This window comes from Schistocerca serialis, chromosome 2 (genome assembly GCF_023864345.2).
Source record: "Schistocerca serialis cubense isolate TAMUIC-IGC-003099 chromosome 2, iqSchSeri2.2, whole genome shotgun sequence".
Taxonomy (NCBI): domain Eukaryota; kingdom Metazoa; phylum Arthropoda; class Insecta; order Orthoptera; family Acrididae; genus Schistocerca; species Schistocerca serialis.
The window spans coordinates 817,826,562-817,847,212 of NC_064639.1; the positions used below are offsets into that span (position 1 = coordinate 817,826,562).

At 42.2% G+C, this 20,651-nt stretch overlaps 1 protein-coding gene across 1 annotated transcript in view; it reads left to right on the top strand.

Moving 5' to 3' along the window:
- LOC126458062 (cryptochrome-1) overlaps nucleotides 1-19,948 on the top strand; it is a 75,229-nt gene extending 55,281 nt beyond the window's left edge. The window contains exon 10 of the mRNA XM_050094862.1: nucleotides 19,547-19,948. Coding sequence (XP_049950819.1) covers nucleotides 19,547-19,614 — 68 coding nt within the window. The 3' untranslated portion in view covers nucleotides 19,615-19,948. The remainder of the gene's footprint in view (nucleotides 1-19,546) is intronic.
- The last annotated feature ends 703 nt before the right edge of the window (nucleotides 19,949-20,651 follow it).

Consider the following 20,651-nt stretch of genomic DNA (forward strand, 5'->3'; position numbering starts at 1 on the left):
AACAGAAGCAAAACAAGGATAATGGAATCTAGTCAAATTAAAACAGGTGATACTAAGGGAATTTGATTAGGAAATGAGACACTTAAAGCAGTAAAGGAGTCTTGCTATTTGGGAAGCAGAATAACTGATGATGGTTGAAGCAGAGAGGATATAAAATGTAGACTGGCAATGGCAATAAAAGTTTTTTTGAAGAAGAGAAATTTATTAACATCGAGTATAGATTTAAGTGTCAGGAAGCCTTTTCTGAAAGTATTTGTATAGAGTGTAGCCATGTATGGATGTGAAACATTGATTATAAACAGTTTAGAGAAGACAAGAATAGAAGATTTCAAAATGAGGTGCTACAGAAGAATGCTCAAGATTAGATCGGTAAATCACGTAACTAATGAGGAGGTACTGAATTGAATTGGGGAGAAAAGAAATTTGTGGTACAGCCTGACTAAAAGATGGAACTGGTTAGTAGGACACATTCTGAAGCATCAAAGGATCTCCAATTTAGTCCTGGTATGAAGCATGGCAGGCAAAAATCATAGAAGGAGACCAAGAGATGAATACAGTAAGCAGATTAAGAGGGATGCAGGTTGCAGTATCTACTCAAGATGAAGAGGCTTGCACAGGATAGAGTAGCATGGTGAGCTGTATCAGACCAGTCTTTGGACTGAAGAACAACAACAACATAACTTATTCACTGTAATCCTATACATATGCAAACATATAAACAAAGGAAATCCTTGGCAAACATCACTCACCTTCTTTATCCTAATAAATACCGTATTTCATGCACATATTCAACCAAATCTTCTTGTCTCTTCCTGCATTTCTTTCTCTTGTGTTCTTCTCTGACTACTCCTTGGAAACTTCTGGTATCGACTCCAGACTTCCTCAAAAACATCGTAGACCTGCAACACGTACTATCATCATTTTTGTTGGCATCTGAAGCTTCATGTTAACTGGCAAAGAAATCTCCTCCACCTGATAGGATCCTTGATACCTTGTGATGACTTCTTCATCATCCCTTTTGGCATGTAAGGACTGGAGAACATCACCCATTGTCCTACTTAATATACCATACGTCTCTGATTTCTCGTGCCTCTCTAACACTTTGTATTTGTCTTATATACTCATTTCCCTACTTCCTGTACTGTGTTTACAAACTTGCTTACTGAGCCTCCAGATTTGTCTTTATCAAATTGAACAGGGTTGGCATTTACAGACCATACACCACCCCATATACAGACAACCCAGTACTCACATGTACTTTCAAATTATACACTGACTTGACATACCTTAGATAAGTATACCTGTTGATGAGATGTTTGTTCATGTAGTAACTTAACATTTGCCCATTTGTTCTATGTACCCATTCTGTTCTAACATTAGTCTGTAGCTGAACAGATCTAGTTCTTAACTTCTCCACATGCAATAACCGACAGAGCTCATTCAATAAGTCTGACATGAAATTCGTCCTAGTTCATAATTATTATACCTCCCCCCATGAACCATGGACCTTGCTGTTGGTGGGGAGGCTTGCGTGCCTCAACGATACAGATAGCCGTACCATAGGTGCAACCACAACGGAGGGGTATCTGTTGAGAGGCCAAACAAACATGTAGTTCCTAAAAGGGGCAGCAGCCTTTCCAGTAGTTGCACGGGCAACAGTCTGGATGATTGACTGATATGGCCTTGTAACATCAACCAAAATGGCCTTGCTGAGCTGGTATTGCAAACAGCTGAAAGCAAGGGGAAACTACAGCCATAATTCTTCCCTATGGCATCCAGCTCTACTCTACGGTTAAATGATGATGGCATCATGCTGGGTAAAATATTCTGGAGGTAAAATAGTCCCCCATTTGGATCTCCGGGCAGGGACTACTCAGGAGGACGTCGTTATCAGGAGAAACAAAACTGGCGTTCTACGGACTGGAGCGTGGAATGTCAGATCCCTTAATCGGACAAGTAGGTTAGAAAATTTAAAAAGGGAAATGGATAGATTAATGTTAGATATAGTGGGAATTAGTGAAGTTCGGTGGCAGGAGGAACAAGACTTCTGGTCAGGTGAATACAGGGTTACAAATACAAAATCAAAAAGGGGTAATGCAGGAGTAGGTTTAATAATGAATAAAAAAATAGGAGTGCGGGTAAGGTACTACAAACACAATAGTGAACGTATTATAGTGGCCAAGATAGACACGAAGCCCATGCCTACTACAGTAGTACAAGTTTATGTGCCAACTAGCTCTGCAGATGACGAAGAAATTGACGAAATGTATGATGAAATCAAAGAAATTATTCAGGTAGTGAAGGGAGACGAAAATTTAATAGTCATGGGTGACTGGAATTCGAGAGTAGGAAAAGGGAGAGAAGGAAACATAGTAGGTGAATATGGATTGGGGTTAAGAAATGAAAGAGGAAGCTGTCTGTTAGAATTTTGAAGAGAGCTTAACTTAATCACAGCTAACACATGGTTCAAGAATCATAAAAGAAGGTTGTATACATGGAAGAATCCTGGAGATACTAAAAGGTATCAGATAGGTTATATAATGGTAAGACAGAGATTTAGGAACCAGGTTTTAAACTGTAGGACATTTCCAGGGGCAGATGTGGACTCTGACCACAATCTATTGGTTATGAACTATAGATTAAAACTGAAGAAATTGCAAAAAGGTGGGAATTTCAGGAGATGGGACCTGGATAAACTGACTAAACCAGAGGTTGTACAGAGTTTCAGGGACAGCATAAGGGAACAATTGACAGGAATGGGGGAAATAAATACAGTAGAAGAAGAATGGGTAGCTCTGAGGGATGAAGTAGTGAAGGCAGCAGAGGATCAAGTAGGTAAAAAGATGAGGGCTAGTAGAAATCCTTGGGTAACAGAAGAAATATTGAATTTAATTGATGAAAGGAGAAAAAATAAAAATGCAGTAAATGAAGCAGGCAAAAAGGAATACAAACGCCTCAAAAATGAGATCGACAGGAAGTGCAAAATGGCTAAGTAGGGATGGCTAGAGGACAAACGTAAGGATGTAGAGGCTTATCTCACTAGGGGTAAGACAGATACAGCCTACAGGAAAATTAAAGAGACCCTTGGAGAAAAGAGAACCACTTGTATGATTATCAAGAGCTCAGATGGAAACCCAGTTCTAAGCAAAGAGGGGAAAGCAGAAAGGTGGAAGGAGTATATAGAGGGTCTATACAGGGGCGATGTTCTTGAAGACAATATTATGGAAAGGGAAGAGGAGGTAGATGAAGATGAAATGGGAGATATGATACTGCGTGAAGAGTTTGATAGAGCACTGAAAGACCTGTGTCGAAAAAAGGCCCCGGGAGTAGACAACATCCATTAGAACTACTGACGGCCTTGGGAGAGCCAGTCCTGACAAAACACTACCATCTGGTGAGCAAGATGTACGAGACAGGCGAAATACCCTCAGGCTTCAAGAAGAATATAACAATTCCAATCCCAAAGAATGCAGGTGTTGACAGATGTGAAAATTACCGAACTATCAGTTTAATAAGTCACAGCTGCAAAATACTAACACGCATTCTTTACAGACGAATGGAAAAACTGGTAGAAGCCGACCTGGGGTAAGATCAGTTTGGATTCCGTAGAAATATTGGAACATGTGAGGCAATACTGACCTTACGACTTATCTTAGAAGAAAGATTAAGGAAAGGCAAACCTACGTCTCTAGCATTTGTAGACTTAGCGAAAGCTTTTGACAGTGTTGACTGGAATACTCTCTTTCAAATTCTAAAGGTGGCAGGGGTAAAATACAGGGAGCGAAAGGCTATTTATAATTTGTACAGAAACCAGATGGCAGTTATAAGAGTCGAGGGGCATGAAAGGGAAGCAGTAGTTGGGAAGGGAGTGAGATAGGGTTGTAGCCTCTCCCCAATGTTATTCAATCTGTATATTGAGCAAGCAGTAAAGGAAACAAAAGAAAAATTTGGAGTAGGTATTAAAATCCAGGGAGAAGAAATAAAAACTTTGAGGTTTGCCGATGACATTGTAATTCTGTCAGAGACAGCAAAGGACTTGGAAGAGCAGTTGAACGGAATGGACAGTGTCTTGAAAGGAGGGTATAAGATGAATATAAACAAAAGCAAAACGAGGATAATGGAATGTAGTCGAATTAAGTTGGGTGATTAGGGAATTAGATTAGGAAATGAGACACTTAAAGTAGTAAAGGAGTTTTGCTATTTGGGGAGCAAAATAACTGATGATGGTTGAAGTAGAGAGGATATAAAATGTAGACTGGCAATGGCAAGGAAAGCGTTTCTGAAGAAGAGAAATTTGTTAACATCGAGTATAGATTTAAATGTTAGGAAGTCGTTCCTGAAAGTATTTGTATGGAGTGTAGTCATGTATGGAAGTGAAACATGGACAATAAATAGCTTGGACAAGAAGAGAATAGAAGCTTTTGAAATGTGGCGCTACAGAAGAATGTTGAAGATTAGGTGGGTAGATCACGTAACTAATGAGGAGGTATTGAATAGGATTGGGGAGAAGAGGAGTTTGTGGCACAACTTGACTAGAAGAAGGGATCAGTTGGTAGGACATGTCCTGAGGCATCAAGGGATCACAAATTTAGCATTGGAGGGCAGCGTGGAAGGTAAAAATCGTAGAGGGAGACCAAGAGATGAATACACTAAGCAGATTCAGAAGGATGTTGGTTGCAGTAGGTACTGGGAGATGAAGGAGCTTGCACAGGATAGATTAGCATGGAGAGCTGCATCAAACCAGCCTCAGGACTGAAGACCACAACAAGAACAACAACAACATACCTGGCTCTCCAGACTTCAACATCCAGTTGCTAACCGTTGATTTGTGACTGTCACTTCCTGCTGATTCAGTATATCACCCATCTTCACATAGCAGTAAAAATGATCTGTTATTGTTTATACAAATTGGTTTTCTGGTTGCTTATGACTGAACAGTCCTAATACATCAATCCCAACCATTTCAAATGGTTTTGATGGTTCCGGTAGCCTCTACAGTGGCACTCACTGACAATTCAAGTCAGCTCACTGTGCACACTGTATGCCTTTCCTTACATATTGATCTACATCCATTTTTCTTCTTCTCGACCAGTATCACTCAGCCACTTTCCTTTGTTGCTCTGCACCCTCCATGACCAGATAACACATGATCATGTGCTTTCTCCAAAATATTCTCCTCAGATTCACTGAAACCTGTGGCCCTATCCTTGTTTCCTTACACAAAAGTCCATCGTATGTGCTAAACCGTGATTGCATCCTGTACTGTTTAGTCACTGTCAGTGACTGCACTGCACTGCCTGCCACTCTGCAAGACCACAACCCAGAATTTTCAACACTGCTGGCTTCCTGCTTAACATGTCTGCATTCCCATGCCTCTTCCCTGGCCCGTATACTACTTTTTACTCAAATTCACAAAGTCTCAGGGCCCATCTTGTCAGCCTTTTAGATTGGGGTCTACAGTCCCAGTAACCACTTCAAAGCAGCAAGGTCAGTCACTACTCACATTTTCCCCTGTTAACATAACACTAAAATATGTGACACCATAAATGTGCCTCAAGATTTCTTTCTCTGTCATTGAATAGTTCTCCACTACATTCAGTCGTCTCGACACACAGGCTACAGGGTGCTCTTCACCATTAATTTCTTGGCTTAAAATACATCCCAAATTATGATTAGATGAGTCACACAGAAGGATTAACTTCTTCTGAAAGTCTGGAAATACTACACTCCTGGAAATGGGAAAAAGAACACATTGACACCGGTGTGTCAGACCCACCATACTTGATCCGGACACTGCGAGAGGGCTGTACAAGCAATGATCACACGCACGGCACAGCGGACACACCAGGAACCGCGGTGTTGGCCGTCGAATGGCGCTAGCTGCGCAGCATTTGTGCACCGCCGCCGTCAGTGTCAGCCAGTTTGCCGTGGCATACGGAGCTCCATCGCAGTCTTTAACACTGGTAGCATGCCGCGACAGCGTGGACGTGAACCGTATGTGCAGTTGACGGACTTTGAGCGAGGGCGTATAGTGGGCATGCGGGAGGCCGGGTGGACGTACCGCCAAATTGCTCAACACGTGCGGCGTGAGGTCTCCACAGTACATCGATGTTGTCGCCAGTGGTCGGCGGAAGGTGCACGTGCCCGTCAACCTGGGACCGGACCGCAACGACGCACGGATGCACGCCAAGACCGTAGGATCCTACGCAGTGCCGTAGGGGACCGCACCGCCACTTCCCAGCAAATTAGGGACACTGTTGCTCCTGGAGTATCAGCGAGGACCATTCGCAACCGTCTCCATGAAGCTGGGCTACGGTCCCGCACACCGTTAGGCCGTCTTCCGCTCACGCCCCAACATCGTGCAGCCCGCCTCCAGTGGTGTCGCGACAGGCGTGAATGGAGGAACGAATGGAGACGTGTCGTCTTCAGCGATGAAAGTCGCTTCTGCCTTGGTGCCAATGATGGTCGTATGCGTGTTTGGCGCCGTGCAGGTGAGCGCCACAATCAGGACTGCATACGACCGAGGCACACAGGGCCAACACCCGGTATCATGGTGTGGGGAGCGATCTCCTACACTGGCCGTACACCACTGGTGATCGTCGAGGGGACACTGAATAGTGCACGGTACATCCAAACCGTCATCGAACCCATCGTTCTACCATTCCTAGACCGGCAAGGGAACTTGCTGTTCCAACAGGACAATGCACGTCCGCACGTATCCCGTGCCACCCAACGTGCTCTAGAAGGTGTAAGTCAACTACCCTGGCCAGCAAGATCTCCGGATCTGTCCCCCATTGAGCATGTTTGGGACTGGATGAAGCGTCGTCTCACGCGGTCTGCACGTCCAGCACGAACGCTGGTCCAACTGAGGCGCCAGGTGGAAATGGCATGGCAAGCCGTTCCACAGGACTACATCCAGCATCTCTACGATCGACTCCATGGGAGAATAGCAGCCTGCATTGCTGCGAAAGGTGGATATACACTGTACTAGTGCCGACATTGTGCATGCTCTGTTGCCTGTGTCTATGTGCCTGTGGTTCTGTCAGTGTGATCATGTGATGTATCTGACCCCAGGAATGTGTCAATAAAGTTTCCCCTTCCTGGGACAATGAATTCACGGTGTTCTTATTTCAATTTCCAGGAGTGTATAACTGGGCTAGATGTCAAGACATACTTTTAATTCTTCAAGTGCACAGACACTCTCTTGTCCATATGAATTTCACATCTTTCCTTGGCAACTGCAGGAGTGGTCATGCTATGTCAGCAAGGCCTTTCATGACTTTTCTGTAGTAATTTGAGATCCCCCAAAAATATTGTAGTTATTTAATCTTTGTGCTGGATGGCAGATGTGAAGTCCTCAATATCTTAAACACTTCCTTCAGACATTGTTTGTGCTGCTCCATGTCTTCTGAGAAAGCAGTGATATTGTCTGAGTAAAGTAGACACTGACACAGTTTCAAACCTCTCAACACACGCTCTAATAACTTCTGAAATTTTGCAGCTGTAGTTTTCAATCCAAACAGCCTTCTCTTGAACTGATAGTGGTCCCATGGTACTGAAAATGCTGTTGTTGGACAGTCTTTGGGTCAGCATCCAGTTTATGGTAATCACATTTTCAACGGTCCCAGTAATGAAACTTCCTGGCAGATTAAAACTGTGTGCCAGACCGAGACTCGAACTCGGGACCTTTGCCTTTCGCGGGCAAGTGCTCTACCATCTGAGCTACCGAAGCACGACTCACGCCCGGTACTCACAGCTTTACTTCTGCCAGTATCTCGTCTCCTACCTTCCAAACTTTACAGAAGCTCTCGTGCGAAACTTGCAGAACTAGCACTCCTGAAAGAAAGGATATTTCTATGGCTGTGTGCGTCCACCGTATGCCGCAGTGTAAGGCGGGTGACCTTGAGCGGGACTTAGCCGCAGAACGACGCGGTTGCGCAACATGGTCCCTAGTTTTACTAGGACCGTGTTGCAGAAAAACTCAGTTCGGTTGCGCAACGGCGCTGATAACTGGCGCGGTGACATCTTATCAGTAGCAGCATCCGGTACTGAGGCAGCTGCAGGCTCATTCAACTCGAGGCAGCCGCACGCTACACATCGCCATGCTGTACCGATGTAGAAGATACATGAGGAGGAGCAGATTGCCAGTGTACAAGACAGTGGACACTTTTTCAATTACACTGTCTTGTACACTGGCAATCTGCTCCTCCTCATGTATCTTCTGCGTCGTTACGGCATGGCGATGTGTAGCGTGCGGCTGCCTCGAGTCGAATGAGCGTGCAGCTGCCTCAGTACCGGATGCTGCTACTGATAAGACGTCACAGCGCCAGTTATCAGCGCCGTTGTGCAACCGAACTGAGTTTTTCTGCAACACGGTCCTAGTAAAACTAGGGACCGTGTTGCGCAACCGCCTCGTTCTGCGGCTAAGTGCCGCTCAAGGTCACCCGCCTTACACAGCGGCATACGGTGAACGCACACAGCGGGACTTAGCCGCAGAACGAGGCGGTTGCGCAACACGGTCCCTAGTTTTACTAGGACCGTGTTGCAGAAAAACTCAGTTCGGTTGCGCAACGGCGCTGATAACTGGTGCGGTGACGTCTTATCAGTAGTTTGAGTCTCGGTCAGGCACACAGTTTTAATCTGCCAGGAAGTTTCATATCAGCGCACACTCCGCTGCAGAGTGAAAATCTCATTCTGGTCCCAGTAATGTTGGAGATGAGCTGTGCATCCATTATGGCCTTGCTGTTCAGGTGATGGTAATCACAGTAGAACCTGTATAGCCTAGAACCATCTGTTGGCTTTTTTGGAACAACCACGATTCCAGCATTCCACGGCTTGCCACTCTATTTTATTATCCTATGAGCTAACTGCTGGTTAATAAAACCTGCTCTAATCAGTTGCAAATACACAGCCATGCGATATATTTCTGGTATACTTGTGCTTCATTTCCTGTTGGTATTCAGTGTTGAGTCACAGACGTTACTGTCAGTGGACACTGTTGAAAAAATAAATCCTCAAATTAGAACAATAGTTCTACCATCTGCTCTGTTTATCTGTTCCCTTTAGGTGCTCCACTTTCCTAGGTAATGCAGCCTTAATGGCAGCTCGCAGTTGCTTGTGGTTCAAGCTCTTCATGCACCACTCATTCACATCCAGAATGTCTCAACTTGGTATCAATATCCCCTACTCAGCTTTACATTCTTGGTGCCATGATTTTCAATATTTATATATATACCTTTCTTGTATGCATATAATACTTACCTTAATAAAATAACTTGCTGGATAAAGTTCATTGTTCTTTTCCAGAGGCTCTGCAACACTTAACATACCCACAGCAACATCTTGGTGCCAACTGATATTCATGTGAATCAAGCCGTAGGGCAGTTTTACATGGTTCAACTGGTTTGTCCCGTACAATAGATGTCCCTCACTACAGTTCTACACTGTCAACAGCTTCCTCTAGCTGGGATGTCATTCTGCTAAATACTGTTCTACATTGCCTGCTGTAGCCCTCACACACATGCGGTACTACCTCCACACTGCATAAATCAAACAGCCCACATACAAAAATTTGTCTCCACTGAACCTAACTGTCTCACATTATTATCCCTGGCCTCACGTCAAGTATAGCATGGTGAGTTCCATTGGTTTCAGTCCACTATGTGTCTGCTGCTAACCGACACATGCACCCCTGTGCCCAACAAAAACTTGCACTCTTTGCCTCTTACAACATCCATTACTGCACACCACACCTCTGCATATGTATTCATTGCATCTGATTTTAACAGGAATACCTATGGGTGAACTTTGGATTCGCCCTTGTGTTTAACGGCTGCTTGCCACTTCCTCGTTCACCAATACATCCATTACCAAAATTCTGCCGCGGTAACCCTCCATTTCCTCTATTTCCATGTGTTTGGCAACACTGCCTCTGTAAAAGCCTCTTTCGTCCGCACCTGTAACACACAATGTTTGCTCAAAATACTCCACGTCTACCTCTTCTCCCTGCTGACATGTCTATTTCTTTGCATTATCACCAACCTAATAGCAGAATACAGATCCTTTGGTACAGCTGTATGCACCCTTCTTGACATGTCTAATGGCAGTCCTCTCAGAAAAGTGCCCTGTGCTCAGCTCTCAGTCACTTGTTATTAGAGCTGTTAGTGGTATCAGGCAGTAGCAAGTCCATTATATACAGCTGATAGCATTGAATCTTGGGAGCCAGGAAGTGATGACCCATGGAAGGTGCATCATTATACACTGGATGCATTTGGCCCTGTTTGGTTGCCAAATGCTTGTCATAGCTGAATATGTTTGCCTTAGGTGTTGCTTGCTGGTGGCTTCTGGATAGCAAGTGTCCATCTTAGAGTGTGGAAACATTGATGGTGATCTGTAGTCTGACATTCTACATCTACATATATACTCTGCTAGCCACCAAGCGGTGTGTGAGGAGGGCACTATTCATGCCAAAGTCATATTTCCTCCCCTCTGTTCCACTCGCAGATCGCGCAAAGGAAAAACAGCTATCTGGGTGCCTCAGTACGAGCTTTAATTTCCCCTATCTTTGAATGGTGATCATTGCACAATATGAAAGTAGATGGTAATAGTATATGCTCTACATCATTGGTGAAGATTGGATTTTGGAATTTAGCGAGCAGCCCCATACGTTTAGCGCATCGTCTACTTGCAAATGTGTCCCACTTCAAACTTTCTATGAGATTTGTAATGCTCTCATGATGACTAAATGTACCAGTCACGAATCTTGCCACTCTTCTTTGCACCTCCTCAATCTCTTGAATCAGACCCAACTGGTAAGGGCTCCACAAAGATGAACAGTACTCTAAGACTGTACGAACTAAAGTATTGTAAGCAATTTTCTTTGTTGAAGGACTGCATTACTTCAGGATTGTACCAATAAAACACAGTCTAGAGTTCGCCTTACCTGTTAGAGTTCGCCTTACCCGTTACTTGTATAATCTGATTGTTCCATTTGAGATCATTTCGAATAGTCACACCCAGATACTTGATGGGTGTTACTGCTTTCAAAGACTGGGCATTTATTTTGTACTCGTACATTAATGGGGATTTTTGCATTATTATACGCAGTAGGTTACACTTACTAATGTTGAGAGATAATTGCCAGTCATTACACCACACATTTATTTTCTGCAAATCCTCATTGATTTGTTCACAACTTTCGTGTGATACGACTTTCCTGTAGACTACAGCATCAACAGTAAACAGTCTAATGCAACTGTCAATTCCATCAACCAGATCATTTATGTAAATAGTAAAAAGCAGCACATCTATTACGCTGCCCTGGGGCATACCTGCTGTTAAGCTTTTTTCTGTTGAAGTCTCTTCATTCAGGACAATATACTGCTCTCTGTCTGTTAGAAAACTTTCTATCCAGCCGCATATGTCATCGGATAGACCATAAGTGTGCACTTTTTGGAGCAAGTTACAGTGCAGAACTGAGTCAAACACCTTTCGAAAGTTGAGGAATATGGCACCAACCTGGTAGCGGGTATCTAGAGCCTGTTGTATATCATGCACAAAGAGGGCCAGCTGTGTCTCACATGACCGCTGTTTCCTAAAACCATGCTGGTTTCTGCAGATGAGCTTCTCAAGAGTCTAGAAAGGTCATTATGTCTGAACACAAAATATGTTCCACGATTCTACAACAAATTGATGTCAGTGAAATTGGCCAATAATTATGTGTGTCTGATTTTCTACCTTTTTTATAGATTGCTATGACCTGGGTCTTCTTTACATGAGTCTTTCATTTGCAGTCAAGAACATTTGAGTAACATGAGGCAATTCACTTTCCTATATTGCCCACAACGTATTGTCCGGCATCCACTGGATCCACTATGTTCTGTAGATGGTACAGGGCTGTGAAGACATTCCTCCTCCTCCTCCTCCTCCTCACCCCCCCCCCCCCCCCCCCTCTCCACCCCGCCACCCCCTCCGCACCCACTTAAACTTTTATGAATAAATTGCCTGATGAACTAGTTGGACATGATCTGAGGAAGAAGACAGGACTGTGATCTGCTTAATCCATGTTTTCTTGTACATGAGTGAGAGGAAAATTGTAATCATTTCCATTTGTAGCTTCATTTGTATATAGTGTTCCATATTGCTCATTGCACTCCACAAACCACGAGAAACACAATCAGTACTTGCACAAAGAAATCTGATGCAAGTCCAGGAACACCTGTTTGTATTGGTCTCTTTTGCTCATCTCCATAAAGAAATCCACACAATCCGAGGAAGGTATGACAGAACAGTGATCTGTGTGATCTAAGTGCTCTTAAACACGAGTGAGAGAAGAATCGAGCCCATTGACAGCTTCATTTATATATAGTGTTCGTTTTGTTCATTGCACCCAACAAACCACAAGAAACACAATCAGTACAAGTGAAAAGTCCCAATAACCTTTGTTGAGTATCAGTGTTCATTACTTGGTTGTCAGGTAATGCTGCACATTTCTTGAGTCCATAAAAATTGTGCGGTCGTCACAGGTCACCAGTGTGGTGAGCAAGTGGAATAAGATGCACATACTGATATGTAACCACTTTATTAGACGGGAATGATCGTGCAACATAAAACTCATGTGTTATCACAGACAGTCCAAAATGAACTAGACAAAGACCAAGAATAAAACAAAAGACATTACACACATACAATGTTCTTAGGGCTTGAATTTGCTTGCTCATATTGACCTCAGCAGGTCCAAGTTAGCGCAAGTTCTTTTGTAGATCAAATACAGGCCATACAGGCAATGCTACTAGCTACAACCGTTTTAATCCCAGACGAGACCAAACAATTACAATTACACTGTAGGTTTCATTAACTGATAAATATTGTGAAATTGATCACCAGTTGAGACCAATAATTTATTACTACCTAACCCTAAGATGGGGAGTACACAACCTTAAACCTGCATATGGATTGTCCACAAATTAGGGGTTTGGTCATACACTTTTGCTTTAAACCCCTAAAATAGTACTGATTACTCATATGATGTGCCTAGCAGACACTCAATGGATAGTTTACAAAAGCACACAAATAAATAAATAGATTATTAAATAAAGGGATTAAGAAAGGTTAATGATGTAGCCTAACCGCAGGATTAAATTGAATATAATTTTGTTCAGATCAAACACAAGTTACTTCGAATGGTGGGTTTACACAGGATAACCTTTAAACACAGTGAAGCAATAAGAGATGAAATAACTAACCTAGCATTCACAGGCATTGATGAATGTAAGCCAAAGCTTACAATTAGTGCAACTAAATAACTCAAACTGAATAAAATTCCTGAAGTTCAATAAGTTCATTCAAGACTATGAACAATAACCAATTCACCATAGCAAACTTCAGTCACTGATACCTCTACTAGTCCCCACTTTTCAATTACTTTCTTAAACACACACGGCTCACTGGCTGCTCAGATCTTATCAGTGGCCTTGCACAGCCAGACACAAACATCAAAAGACCATGAATTATGCCTTGCTTGCCTAATTAAAATTTATTTCACATGATGTACGACTACAGTCATGTAAGCATCATGATCTAGGCCACCATTCTCATAAGTTCATATTTTAAATCTTTACATACTTCAGACACATGAGGGGTGTTCAGAAGAAAAGGTATGAAATAACACTGTGAATATAATTGAAGTCTTTCCACAGAAATAAGCTTAGGCACAACTATCCCACTGTTTCTCGAGCCTAAAGATTCCTTTGGCTGTGACAGGAGCCAGTTCTCCACTGTGGCCTTCAGTTCGTCATCTGAGTTGAAGCATTTAGCTTTGAGATGTCTTTTTAGTAGACCAAACACATGGTATTTACAGAGTAGCATGTTCGGGCTATAGAGCAGATGCTCAAGCTGCTCCCACTTGAACTTGGCCTTTACCCTTTGTGGGATGTTGGAGACATGTGGACATGCATTATTGTGGAGCAGAGTCACTACATCTGTGAGCAGCCCAGACCGTTTGCTCTTGATGGACTTGCATAGGCTACTGAGTGTACATGTCATTGTTAATGGTTTTTCCCTGTGCTCAAGGAATTCGATGAGTATCGTACCTCGGGCATCAAAAATGATGGTGAGCATCACTTTGCCTGCTGAGGGCAATTTTTTTTAATCTTTTTGATGGAGGTGATGAGACTATATCCATGTCCCTAGATGCCTCACTACGTTATCCCAAAGAAGCATATGCAAATTTCAAATACCTTTTCATCTGAACACTACTCATATATAGCCTACCTTCTTTAGACAATTTGCAGACAGTTATTACTTTGTTACACATTAAACATTGCAGAATAATCAGCTGTGATATTTATTTATACACTGCAAAACGGAATGACAAGAGCTAGTCAAACACACAACTTTATTCAGCTTGCAGCTGCTATACTCTTCTACTCAAATATCAATCTTACAAACGCTATATTATAAAAATTCGTATTTAACATGCATAAACAAACTTGAGTAATAGAACAAATCATTCATGCTAATTAAATATTAACAACTTTTGAATAAATAACTTATAACAATTACAGTGAGGTGACAAAAGTCATGGGATAGTGATATGCACATATACAGTTGGCGGTGCTACTGTGTACACAAGGTATTTCTACTCAGGTGATTCATGTGAAAAGATTTCCAACTTGATTATGGCCACATGATGAGAATTAACAGACTTTGAACTTGGAATGGTAGTTGGAGCTAATGCAGCATGGGACATTGGGAATTCAATATTCCGCAATCCACTGTGTCAAGAGTGTGAGGAAAATACCAAATTTCAGGCATTATCTCTCACCACAGCAACGCAGTGACCGCAAGTCTTCACTTCACAACTGAAAGCAATGGTATTTGCATAGAGTTGTCAGAGCTAACAGACAAGCAACACTGCATGAAATAACTGCAGAAATCAATGTGGGACATATGACGAACATATGTATTAGGACAGTGTGGCGAAATTTGGCATTAATGGGCTATGGCAGCAGACAACCAGCAAGAGTGCGTTTGTTAGCAGCACATTATGACCTGCAATACCTCTCCTGGCTGATGACCATTTCGGTTTGACCCTACATGACTGGAAAACTGTGGCCTCGTCAGGTGAGCCCCAATTTCAGTTGGTAAGATCTGATGGTAGGGTTCGAGTCTGATTCAGACCCCATGAAACCATGGGCTCAAGCTGTCAACAAGGCACTGTGCAAGTTGGTGGTTGCTCCGTAGTGGTATGGGATGTATTTACATGGAATGGACAGGGTTCTCTGGTCCAACTGAACCGATCATTGACAGGAAATCATTAGTTTGGTTACTCGGAGACCATTTATAGCCATTCATTGACTTTGTTCTGAAAAAGTGATGGAATTTTTATGAGTGACAATGCGCCATGTCACCATGCCAGAATTGTTCATGATTGGCTTGAAAAACATGCAAGCAAATGGTTTGGCCACCCATATTGCCCGATAAGAATCCCATCAAACACTTATGGGACATAATCAAGAAGTCAGCTCATGCACAAAATCCTGCACCAGCAACATTTTCAGAATTATAGAGGCAGACTTGTTGAATCCATGCCGTGTAGAGTTGTTGCACTATGCTGGGCAAAAGGAGGCCCAACACAATTTTAGGAGATACCCTTGACTTTTGTCACCGCTGTGTATTGTGTGTTCGGTATTAAAATAGATATGGTTGTTTTGCAGCTGTCTTCCAAGACCTATCCAATGGTGTTTCGTGCACGTATTTAGTGTTTCTGAAGCATTTGTCTGTGTTGTTATAAACAATTTGGTAATCTAGTCACTTCATAGTAACTTACCAGCTACATGATGCTCCACCAAACCTGCCATTTTTTAAGACTTTATACAGTGGACATACCACTTGTAACATCACTCTATTAGGCCACTTGTATGGCGTGTAAACTTAATTAATTGCGAATGTTCTTAAATATTTCTGTCATGTACTCATTGAGCTTGTACTTCCATGACAGTTATTTTCCATGTGACCGATGTTCTGATGATGGGGATATGTCCAAGACACATCTGTTGATTTTTCTGACCCAATAAAGCAATGATGTAAGAATGATGTGTTCACAGTGACAAATACCCACACTAAATTGCATTGATGCCAACCCTGCATAATAGTGTGCTGCTCTCCATATCCATATACCAATGGTGCACCATTGATGCTAGTGATGACAGTCCTGTGAGACACATCAAAGATGCATTCTGGGAGCCTAATTCCTTAACATAGTTGTTTCCTTTATAGAAAGGCATAAGAATCACACATACCAATATATGATGGAAGGAATAAAGTAATAACTCACCATATACTGTGAGGCGTTGAGTGTCCAGATGACTACATTGTGTAACTCGGCTGGGATGATGGATTTATCAGATAGTGTGCGAACAGAGGAAGGAAAGGACAGAGAGGAATTCAGAGAATGTTATCTGACGATTGAGAGGAACAGGCATGGAATAGGAGTGTGGTATTGGTTAGCTCATTTTGACTACAGGCAGGGGGTAATGCATGCAGTGCTTAATGGCATGGAGGAGGGGGGGGATTAAGAGTGCATAATGAGTGAAGTGGCGGGCATGGAGATGGGGCAGAGGCAGGGGCTTGTGGAAGTTGAGATCAGGAATATTGTAAGTACAGTTTCCATCTGTATAGTTCAGATAAGCAACTGTAGGTGTGTGTGTGTGTGTGTGTGTGTGTGTGTGTGTGTGTGTGTGTGTGTGTGTGTGTGTGTGTGGGGAGGGGGGGAATCCAGATGACACAGGTTATGAAACAGTCACAGCAGTTCAGCTTGTGTTGTGCTCAACAGTGAGTGGCTGGCCAATTCTGCTCTTGGCCATAGTTTAGCAGTGGCCGTTCATCTTGGTGGACAGTCCTCTCTTCCGCATCATTGTGTGCCACTCACTAGTTCCCCTACTTTTACCTAAGTGAGCTCACTGGTGCCATTTTCCTATCCAGTGTGCTTTCTAATTTTCCTGCACAGCTGTCGCCCACCCATTTCCCTTCCCAGCCTCTTTTCACCTGATGCTCACTCCTCCCAATGCAACCCCTCAGCTTAAATGATCTGTGGTGCTGATTAAATATACTCAGCCTGGAAAATGTAACTGTGTGGTTGTATGTGTAATATGTATTGTTAGCTCTGAAGAAGGAGATAATCTGAAAGCTTAGTAATATTTCCTGTTTGTTGTATGTGACTGTTGGCCACTTAATGCCTCATCTAAACAGCAAATTGTTGCCTTTAGTCCTTCTATTATTTATATTCCACCAAGGACTTTATATTACCATGCACACTGTATCTAGTAAGTTTGATGGATATGCCAAGATCAAACTAGTAGCCAAGTTACATGCTAGTTGCCGGTCACAGATTAGTTTTTCCTGAAATGGAGATTTTATTCCATTTCATTCAGTCTCTGACCTTTTTCAGTTGAATAAGAATCAAGGGAATTTCAAACAACTGGCCTTCATGGTCTCAGGGTACATCACTCCTGCAGGCCACACATATAGGTGAGGCATCTCACACTTTGGATTTTTTGTGTAATAAAGATGTTGATAATCTACTTTCTCTCTGATAAAAATTCTCAGTGGGCTCATAAAATAACAGCCAGAAGCTTTTCATAACTGTATTAACAGCTGTTACTATTTCTGCCATTGCTATCATTCTCCATAATTTAGTATAGTGTCAGCCAATTCTTCATTTATATATAAAGTTAAAAAAAAACACTAATTAATAACAATTTGCCACTGTAAATATTTTGTAAGCAACAAGAATTAAAGGGAGTTTGATGGCTCACCTCTGACCATTAAAACTGCAATGTCGTGATTGTGGTACGCAACAGATGTTGAACTGGTGTGTTTGGGTATGCATATCATTAGCATTTTGATGCAACAGCACAACTTATATTCTGTATCCCATCTGAATGTTGGTTGTTTGTGAGACGATTTTTTGTGCCTTGTTTAAGAATAAGAAGCATCTACCAGTACATCTCGGAATTCAACAGCAGCAGGATTCCTGCTGAGATTATGGCCTATAGTTATATGATAATTGTTGTTTGTGTTGGTTGGGATCCCATGACTGCCATACAAATATGGATCAGTTGGTTCAGGAGTGCCATAATCCACACCATGGAGGATCTCAACAGCCAATGTGACTACTAACCAAAAGGACACACACATTTTTTGCTTGGCTGTGTAGGATCATACAGTCACATCACATGCCTCGAATCAGGAAATGGGTTTGTTTGCGGGAAGTAGCCACACAGATAGGGCGATGACATCTGGAGCACCACAGACTGTTGACTTGGTGGTTATTGTTATGGCTTCCCTTCACACTACAGCAGAGAGAGAAGTGCGAACAATAATATGCCCAACAACCCTTGACTCACGAACAGCACTGAATCATCTTTTGAAACAAGTACTAGTTGTGCACACATCATCATGATGGATGTATCTGAGTAGAATGAACATTGCCAGGGTGCATTTGTCATTGTCATGTTGTTGAGGGTCCAGCATGTGACATGATGATATGTTGTGCTATTGTGTGCTGTTGTGCTATTGTGTGCACAACATGATCACCTCTGATTTGCCTACACTGTAATTTGGTCACCAAACATTACATATTTTATGGTAACGCTGCCTTACCTTCGAGGTTTCAGTGAAGTTGCACATGGTGTCGTAACCTACCTCGAGACTGAGGGTGTTTGATTGCTGCTCTGACCAGCAGGTTCTCCAAATCTCTCAGCCATTGAAGTCACCTGCTCACGAGTTGCCAAGAGACTAGCATGGCACTCACTTGCCAAGCACAGTGACTGATACACTGTGGCATACAGTTGTAACAGCATGGAATGAGATACGCGTATCTGCCATCCATTTCTATTTGATGTCCAGCTCGGGCAGCGCCGTTGTTACTGCTCTGTAAATAAATTTTGCACATTGTGTACCTCAAAATCAGGCAAAGCAAAAGCAAAGTTCCGCATTCTGGCAATGATGTCTGACGGTCAGGACTGACCGACTGATGACCTCTGCGTCATCTGCTGCCAACAGCATCATTGGATGTGGTATGGAGTGGCCTCATGTCTGCCTACCCCAGCCGTTGTCGGCTTTCTTGATGTTGGAGCCATTACTTCTCATTTGAGTAGCTCCTCAATCGCCCTCACAGGGCTGAGTGCACCCCATAACACTTCTCCCACTGAGGTAGAATACCTGGCAGAACCAGAAATTGGACCTGGTTCCTCTGCATAGCAACCAGACACACTAACCACTGAGCTACAAAGGTGGACACCCGTAAATCACATAAAAATTTTAAAATGCATTCTTCCTACCGTGCTGTACACAGGCAATAAGTAAAATTTGTTGTTTGCTGTTCTACCTGGTGTTGAAATTTTATTGGTTGGCAGTAGAAAGCATTTTCTCCTGGCTTTCATTTTGAATATTTTTTTTATTTTATTTTTTCATCTCTTTATCTTCATAAAATAAAACAGAGCATGCCATAACACTTAATTCCCCAATTTCTTTACCTTTTCAGGTGGGAAAAGTAAGCAAGAGGACAAAATATCAAACACAGTCAAGAATAAGAAGATGAAGATTACATAGCAAGTGGATTTTAATCATTTGTTCAAATGCTGTATCAGGTTCATAGTTTTGTAATTTTGTACTGTGAAATGTCAGGATTCAGAGAGAAGCACTTCAAAATTTCATTTAAGACATTCTGATTCCTGCATAGCTTATGATTTGAAGGGGTCGGTGGAAGAAAGTGCTAACCCACAAGAGCATAGTTTTGAGCTATTGCATGTTATATGTTTGGTTGAATCTACAAATTGTATGTCACAATGGATTTAACTGTAACTTTTTCTACAGATGGTTATAGTATTTGTTAAGCTACACAATATGATCTATGTGTAAAAAATTTTTGGTCAGTCCCAGAAAACTTCTTATTTGTAACATTGTCCCTACTTTTGTGGTTGAATGCTCATCATCAAAAGTACTTGCAAAACTTCTTTATTATAATACATCGGAGAATAATATACGAAAGTTTCTAAACACAAGAAAGATTAAACAGTTACTGCAATAATGATGAAACATTCACAGTGTGACAACATCAGTTTTCATCCACAATTTAGTAACTAGATAAAATGTTTTGTTTTCTTTTGCATTAAAAAATTGAATACTAGGCAACTAAATCTTCAAACATACATAAATTACAATGCAGTATGTATAACACACTCACAAAGAAACAACATATTTTAGTTAACTGTAGTCACAACACTAATAAAGTGGCTCAGGATCTCCAGTTTCTTCATTATTCATGTGAGGGCTTTCAAAATAGTTATGGTGTGTAGGTGGTGCACATGCAAGTAACTGACTTATATCATTCAATTTTTTTTAAATTCACATGCCTGCGCCACTGTTAATTCCTAGCCAGCTTTAAGATGTTGAAAATTGTCTCTATCCCCCTTTTTTGTTATGAAACATTTAAAAAGTTGGCAACAATATTTTGAAAAAGATAGTTGCTACTCACCATTTAGTGGAGATACCGGGTCACAGATAGGCTCAACATAAAGATTGTCAGAAAGTGATCTTTTGGCCAAAAAGCCCTTTGTCGAAAACGCACACAACTCACACATACAAGG